General features: G+C 46.6%; 2 protein-coding genes and 1 pseudogene across 2 annotated transcripts; 2 read left to right on the forward strand and 1 right to left on the reverse strand.

Annotated features, from left to right (window-relative positions):
* Nucleotides 1–59: 59 nt before the first annotated feature.
* Nucleotides 60–2,742, reverse strand: LOC121985701. The gene is made up of 3 exons (XM_042539302.1): nt 2,630–2,742; nt 577–841; nt 60–507 (listed from the first exon to the last, which is right to left on the reverse strand). The coding sequence occupies exons 2-3, from the start codon at nt 601–603 to the stop codon at nt 166–168; spliced, it is 369 nt and encodes a 122-aa protein (XP_042395236.1). The 5' UTR covers nt 604–841; nt 2,630–2,742; the 3' UTR covers nt 60–165.
* LOC121985699 (pectinesterase-like) lies at nt 1,119–4,423 on the forward strand. The gene is made up of 2 exons (XM_042539301.1): nt 1,119–2,723; nt 3,648–4,423. The coding sequence occupies exons 1-2, from the start codon at nt 1,700–1,702 to the stop codon at nt 4,340–4,342; spliced, it is 1,719 nt and encodes a 572-aa protein (XP_042395235.1). The 5' UTR covers nt 1,119–1,699; the 3' UTR covers nt 4,343–4,423.
* An 87-nt stretch (nt 4,424–4,510) lies between these two features.
* LOC121985700 lies at nt 4,511–5,983 on the forward strand (annotated as a pseudogene).
* The last annotated feature ends 1,990 nt before the right edge of the window (nt 5,984–7,973 follow it).

Raw genomic sequence — 7,973 nt, forward strand, 5'->3', positions numbered from 1 at the left:
CAGTTCACGCCTTCACCTTTTCGGCTTTTCCTTCTCGTTTTACTTAAAAAAATCGAATCTTGGACGCGAGAAATCTAACGAACACATTGAATGGAACAATTCCACCGGCAAAAAAAAGCGTTTTCCGATAATTCGAGAGAAGGGAGAGAAGGGAGGATCTCTGGTTCAGGTAACGATGTAGATGGGCGCCGCCCGGTGGCCTCCGCCGGGGTCACTAAGGCTCCGATAGGCCATCCCCGCTGCCGCCTCGGCCTCCGCCGCCGCCAGCAGCAGCGCCGCCTTCGGCCGCCTCGCGCCGCGGCCTCCGCTCTCGGTGGCGTACACGGGCGGCAGCTGTGCGTGGGAGCGCCACTGCTCGTCGGACGAGCCGCCGGCGGCCGCCTCGTGGCTCTGCTTCCAGAAGAGCAGGGCGGACTTCCACCACCCCTCCCGGCGGCGCTTCTTGGCCCTGGCGTCGTCCTTGAACAGCGGCTTCTTCAGCTTGCAGCGGAGCGAATCCAGCGGCCGCTGCACAGCAAAGGCGCGAGATCAACTCAAGCGAAGAGAACACACGCGAAGCGGGAAATGGACTCGTACCTGGAAGTAGCGGTTTGCCGCCGCCATGACCGGAAAAATCGGATTTTTGCTCGTGGTCTGATCAGGATCAGGGAGAAGGGAATCAAAGATGAAGCTTGTGTAGCCGAAGCTTGATTTGGTTCTTCGAGATCATAATCTTGCAATCACATCGCGGAGGCGATACAGGGAATGGATTTGATTAACTGCAGGTCCAATAAATTGGAGGGTAGATCGCGAGGCGGCTCCTGACAGTTATAAGAATCCAATGCCACTGCTGAACCAGTGTCTGTGTAGATCCACAGGATCAAGGATAAGATTGAGATCTCAGCATAAAGGATAATTGAATTGAGATCTATAATCTACAAAAGATGTCTAATACTACAGTTGATACGATCATATTAAAATAAACTATTTAAACAAAAAAAGACAAGGACTAGTGATTCTGTGACATTACCGTGCTTATCACCTTAATAGAAAAGGAATAGACCCTCTACAATAAAGTCTTTGGATTTATATTTGCATTGTAAAGAAGTTGTATTCAATAACAAAGGTCTCCCATTTTTGTATAATTATATTCAATAGAGTAGCATAACAAAGGTTGGGTAGGTGGCCTTTGCCCTAAAATGAGGGGAAATCTCAGAGTTATAATTAGTCACAATTGTTCTTCTAGTGTTTGTACTATTCTACCAAAAGTTTCATCGCATGTGCTTGCAAAGATTACTCTTCATTTTAGAGAGTTCCAGTTTAAATTCAGCACAATCTGAATTCACCAGCCAGATCTAATAATCTTTTCTCCAACACATTTATGACCTCAACATTAAAGAAACTTGGCAATATTAACAGAGACAATAATCCATAGCATGTAAATTCTAAAACCTTGCCAAGAGCTGGCACGGAGGCAGTTTTAGCAACAGAAGCCACCCGGCACCTTCTTCTTAACTCTACTCGAGCATGCGAGCAATCCATCAATGAATTCACGTGAACCCTCTCGCCTTTACTAACCACCAACCTCACCCACAAAATTCTACCCTTCCTCTTATCAATTCCTTTCCATTGCTTACAGCTCAATCTCCTAATTGTCTTCCTTGCTCTGCTCTCAAATTTCTCATTCCAAAGAGTGATCATTTGATCGCCGGCGGTTACTATGCCGACGATTTACAGTGTCTGCACAGGAGAAAACAGGGTGTTCTTCTTGTGTCTCGCTTTTTCCTCCCTCTTTATGCTTCTGATCACAATATTCGCCGATGTTATGAATATTCCGGTGAAGGTTCAGGTAAGTGACCTGCATTCCCGCCGGAGGATGATGCAGGTTGCCGCCGGTAAGTATTGCGATGGCACTCTGTACCCGGATCTCTGCGCGTCGATGGTTTCTGCAATTCCGGATTTACCCGCCAAGTCGCTCCCCGAGGTCATCTGCCACACTGTGAACTCCACCGCCGGTGCGGTCCGCAACGCCGCCAAGAACTTCACCGACTACCTCCGCCGCCACGACGGGCACCTCGACCCCCGCCAGGGGGTCGCGCTCGCAGACTGCCTCGAACTCTTCGCGCAGACGCTCGACGAGCTCGACGAAGCCTCGGCAGGCCTAGCCGACTCCGACCCCGCCACCCGCGCGGACGACGTCGAGACGGTGCTTTCCGCCGCCATTACCAACCAGTACACCTGCCTCGACGGCTTCGCCTACGTGGGCGGCGGCGGGTACCGCTCCGCCATCCAGCGGCGGCTCCTCCACGTGACCCGCCTCGTCAGCAACTCGCTGGCGATGATGAAGCGCATCCGGCGGCGACGCCGCCGCGGCGCGCTGGAGGCGGGTGAAGCGGGGGGCTTCCCGGCGTGGGTGCCGGGGAGAGACAGGCGGCTACTGCAGGCTCCGGCAGCGAATACGACGACGACAGCGAATACGACGACGACGATCACCCCCGACTTGGTGGTGGCCAAGGACGGAAGCGGGAACTTCACGACGATAAGCGACGCTGTCGCTGCGGCGCCTAACAACACGGTGGGGAGGTTCGTGATCTACGTGAAGGCGGGGGCGTACTTCGAGAACGTCGAGGTGGGAAAGAGCAAGGCGAACCTGATGATCATCGGCGACGGCATCGGGAACACGGTGGTGAAAGCGAGCCGCAACGTGGTCGACGGATGGACCACTTTCCGATCTGCCACCTTCGGTAACTGTGCCCCTTTTTGTCACCTTCTTCTCCTTATCTTCATCTTCCATGATCAGTTTACTACTCTCTCAGCACAATCTCTACACTGTAGCTTACACATCAAGATTAGCTAACCATTTTATGACTTTTGACTGCAACTTTTTACTCTCCCTTCCCCATAATTTACCGAGCTGTTCTTACTCAACGGAGTAGAAGTCTGCTATCCCCTCACGCGGAGAGCTAAAAAACCACTGGACCTGAATGCCTGAATGAACTCGAGAGACGCGCTTTGCCTGTGTATCGATCGCCTTCTTTGGAGTGGTAGATCGAGCCATCGAGGGATGTCGACGAACAAAGTCATCTTTTGAGAAAATGAGGACGGGACAGGTATCTAGTTGTTCTTTGGATTCTTCTCAAACTGGAAGAAGGAGCTGATTATTGTTCTGTCCCAGTGTCTCGTCTTGTTTATTGACTGAAAACAGAGTCCCTTGACCTTTCGCAGAGAATGAGTTGTCGTCGGTGGCTTAATCTGCCATTTTTTGATCAATCATTTTTTGATCAATCATTTTCAGTCAGGCTAAATTGATTCCAGTAGAATAGATCAATCTATCTACTCAATATATTTGTCCTATGACTCCTATCAGGTTTTAACTTGTCATGTTGACTGATTCAGCATATCTATCTTGGATGGTACATTGCAGGGGAAAGGTGGAACATTTGAAAGTGGTAATTGAATCATGGACACAACTTTTTTCTTCGTCTGCCACGGAAATGAGCTGTTTAACTGGCCACTACCTTGCTCTCATCGATTGACTGTCCCTTGTTGCATTATTTTGCTTCTTCTTGAATGAGCAACATATGTAGATGCGAAGTTCCAGATGTTTTTTATCAGATTAATATATAGATCAGAGTGATTAATGATGGTGAAGTTGGTGTAATTTGCAGCGGTGGTGGGCAACGGGTTCCTGATGCGGGACATGACGATTGAGAACGCGGCGGGTCCGAGCAAGCACCAAGCGGTGGCGCTCCGCGTCAGCGCCGATCTCGCCGTCTTCTACCGGTGCAGCTTCGTGGGGTACCAGGACACCCTCTACGTCCACTCCCTCCGCCAGTTCTACCGCGACTGCGACGTCTACGGCACCATCGACTTCGTCTTCGGCAACGCCGCCGTCGTGCTGCAGGGCTGCAACCTCTACGCGCGCCGCCCGCTGCCCAACCAGCAGAACATCTTCACGGCGCAGGGGCGGGAGGACCCCAACCAGAACACCGGCATCTCCATCCACAAGTGCAAGGTGGCGGCCGCCGCTGACTTCATACCGGTGCAGGCCAACTTCTCCACCTTCCTCGGCCGGCCCTGGCGGGAGTACTCCCGGACAGTGTTCATGCAGTCGTACTTCGATAGCCTGATCGACCCGACCGGGTGGACCGAGTGGAACGGCACCTTCGCGCTCGCCACGTTGTACTACGGCGAGTACATGAACCGCGGCCCGGGGGCCAACACCACCAACCGGGTGACGTGGCCGGGGTTCACGGTGATCACCAGCGACGCGGAGGCCAGCAACTTCACCGTGGCGGCGTTCATCCAGGGCGACCAGTGGCTGGACTCAACTTCCATGCCGATTACTTTAGGTTTGAACTAATTAAACTAATGGATGGCCTCGACTACTCCTTACATGTAATCTCCTTCTGTTTAATAAATTGCAAGCGACGAATTAAGTTCATTTTTTTTCAAAAAACGGAAAAAAAAACCATACGATATTTATTACTCTCTCTAGATCCGTCCTAACACGACAAAGCTGGAGATTCGTTGCACCGTTCCTTCACCGCCATAGAAAACGACGGCGCGCGCTATCCGGAACACTTTTCTACTTCCGGTGTGCGGCCCCAGGTTTCGTGACGCGAGAATGCTCCAGATTTGCGCCGGATCGTTCCCGCTCCAACTGGGGAAGGTAAGAGGGAACAACTCAAAGCCAGATGTTTATTTCTTTTAATTTACACTATCCAAAATATATATATATTTTAAAAAAAAAAATCAGATGTTTATCTTGAATTCAAACACGCGTAAGTTTTGGCGACGGATCACGGAGTCGGTGGTCAACTTGTTCGCAGCTGTGAAGCGACCACTGAGAAACGCCTCCTCTGCGTGGTGGTCACGCTTCTTTCTTCCTCTGTTTCACTATATATTTATAAACAGCTAAACGAGCATTGCTTGACTTCTTCGCTGATTCTAAGCAAGATGTGTGGTGGATCCATCATATCCGATTACATCCCTCTCCAGACTAACCAGCACCGCCGCCGCCATGACCACGACCGCCTCCTCTCCGCATCAGACCTCTGGCCGGAGTCCTCGGCTGCACCCACCGCCCAGGACAAAGGTAACGTTTTTTGATTCGATTTTTCTGGTTGTTTGATTTGATTTTGCTTCTTTTTTTTTCCTTCTTTTTGCCAAAAAGGCGCCGCCTTGATGGCTAAATCCATCGATCGGTTTTCAGTGTCTCGCAAGCGGGAGCGGAAGAATCCGTACAGAGGAATCCGGCAGCGGCCGTGGGGGAAGTGGGCGGCGGAGATCCCGACCCGGTGAAGGGCGTCCGCGTCTGGCTCGGCACCTTCGCCACCGCCGAGGAGGCCGCCCGCGCCTACGACCGCGAGGCCCTCCGCATTCGCGGCAAGAAGGCCAAGGTCAACTTCCCCAATGAGGCGGAGCCGGAGAAACTCGAGCAGCGGCAGCAGCCCGTCAAGGAGGAAAAAGAGACCGCCATTGCCCCTCCCGGCGACGCCGACTCCGACGGCGAGGTCAGGAGGCTTTCGGAGGAGCTCATGGCCTACGAGTCGTACATGAGCTTTTTCGGAATTCCTTACATGGACGGCGGAGCGGAAACGATGACGGCGACTGTGGCGTCGCCGGATGATGAGGCAGTGGCGCGGAACGGAGAGGAGGCGTGTAATCCGGCAGTGGCTTCCGGCTCTTCCGACGAGCTTTGGAGTTTCGACGACATTCTGCAAACTTAATTAGATAATTTCTTGCATTAAGCTCTTCAATTATCATCCTTTTAGGAACTGACCGAGGCTGAATGTTTGTAATCATGTGCATAGCCAAATTTTGAAGGTCTTCAAATAGTTTGTAGTTGTAGATTCATAAGGTTCATGTTTATGTATTCATTATTTACCTCTATAATTTGGGCACTGAATGTGAGGTGGTGTATGTATAATTATTTTTTATTATCATGTTTATGTATTAATTTTTATTATAAAATCATATAATATATCATTTTTTTATTAAATTTGTCCTTTTTAATCTGACTATTTGGCTCAATTTTATGAATTTAATTTTCTCTGATTTAAAATTGAAATGGCATCATAATTAAATAAAAAAATTCTTGATATTTTAATTTAGGATGTCATGGGTTTTATTGATATTTTAGTGACAAATCCTCTTTTAAGTGGCAGAAAATATAAGGGATAGACATATAAAAGTGATAGGGCTATAAAAATAAAACTAGTGGGTCATGTTTATCTTTAAATTTTTTTCTAAGATTTTTTTTCTATATATTATTACTCTTTATATAATTTAAGATCTCTTATACCTTTGGTGACTTTTCATTCTTCCCTAAGAATTGGAATGAGAACTGCTATCATAATATTATGAAATAAAAATAGGTATGAGTTTAGATATCATTCTTAAAAATAAGGTTTGGTTAGTTGAATTTTTTCAATTAGAATGAACCTAAACTTCCTTTTTTACCCTTAGAGAAAAATAAAAGAAAAAATTAGATGTAAGAGAAAGTTGAATGTGAGAGAAAGATATGATAATATTTTAGTGGTAAAATATCATCATATTTTTCTCTCACATTCAGAATGATGAAAGAAAAAGTGTGATGGAAAAAATGAAGAGAGAAAAAGTGTGATGAGAGAAAATAAAAAGAGAGAGCATGATAGGAGATAGAAAGTGTGCTGAAAGAAAAAATATGATAGGAAAAAATGAAGAGAGGGAAAGTGTCATGAAAGAAAATAAGGAGAGATTAAGGAGAGAGGATGTATAATGAGAGAGAAAGTATGATGGGAAAAAATAAAGAGAGAAAAAGTGTGATGAGAACAAATAAGAAGAGAGAGAAAGTGTGATGAAAAAAAAATTAGAAGAGTAGGGCTGTAAATAAACCAAACGTTCATGAACAAGCTTAGTATTCGACTTTGTAAGAACTTGTTTATGTTCATTCAATATACACAAAATGAATTAAACAATCAAACTTGAACAACTTGTTAAGTTAAACAAACAAGTTTGAACACATGTGTTCATCTCGTTAACGTTCGTGAATAATATTTGTGAATAACGTTCATGAATAATGTTCATAAATCATGTGTTATTAATAAAACCCTTTTCAAATATGTTAAATAAATAATAAAATAAAATAAATAAATTTAAATTATCAAGTTTAATAATTATGAAACAACTAATAGTTTTAAACAATCAAACAAGTATAATTGAGAGCTCGATAACATCTAAACGAACCAAGATCGAACCAAGCTCAAGTCAAGCTCGAACCAAGCTCAAGTTAAGCCTGAATTGAGAGTTTGATAACATCTAAATGAACCAAGCTCAAACCAAGCTTCAAACAAGCTCAAGCTCATAAAAAATAAATCAAGCCAAGCTTGAACACTTATTTCAAAAGTTTGATTCATTTTAAGCTCGGCTCAACTCGATTCAGTTGTTGGTGCAATCGACTTCTAGGGTTTCGATGTTTGACAATATGACCAAGGCTTGACCTTTTGGGAGAGAGAAGTCTAGTCAGAACTAGATGACTAGCAAAGGTAAGTCCTAACCAAAGTTTAGGCAAAGTGGAATTCCTGGTGAGTGAAGTCAAGCCCTAGTAAGTAAAGCTAGGTGATGGAAATCCCGGTGAGTGAAGTCGGACCCTAGTGAGTGAAGCTAGGTGGTGGAAGTCCCGGTGAGTGAAGCGGGGTCCTAGTGAGTGAAGCTAGGTGGTGGAAGTCCTGGTGAGTAAAGTCGGGCCCTAGTGAGTGAAGCTAGGTGGAGGAAGTCCTGATGAGTGAAGTCCGACAATGGAAGTCCTAGTGAGTGAAGCTAGGCAACCCTAAGGGGAGATAACCTTATGTTATACTTGAATTCTGTTAACACTATTTTTTTGCTAACTCAGTGTTGCAGGGAAGTTCAGCTAAGTCAACGGGCTGACCAAGTAGCTGACACGAAGTTCAGACGGGTCGACAGGCTGACCGGACGTCTGACAGGTAAGTTAAGGTAAGTCACTGGAGGGG

This window comes from Zingiber officinale, chromosome 5B (genome assembly GCF_018446385.1).
Source record: "Zingiber officinale cultivar Zhangliang chromosome 5B, Zo_v1.1, whole genome shotgun sequence".
Classification (NCBI taxonomy): Eukaryota; Viridiplantae; Streptophyta; class Magnoliopsida; order Zingiberales; family Zingiberaceae; genus Zingiber; species Zingiber officinale.

Coding starts and splice junctions, on each gene's coding strand:
- LOC121985701 (XM_042539302.1), bottom strand. CDS start 603: ATGGCGGCGGCAAACCGCTACTTCCAG. Junction 508..576: donor CGGCAAACCGCTACTTCCAG/GTACGAGTCCAT, acceptor TTTGCTGTGCAG/CGGCCGCTGGATTCGCTCCG.
- LOC121985699 (XM_042539301.1), top strand. CDS start 1,700: ATGCCGACGATTTACAGTGTCTGCACAGGAGAAAACAGGGTGTTCTTC. Junction 2,724..3,647: donor TTTCCGATCTGCCACCTTCG/GTAACTGTGCCC, acceptor TGTAATTTGCAG/CGGTGGTGGGCAACGGGTTC.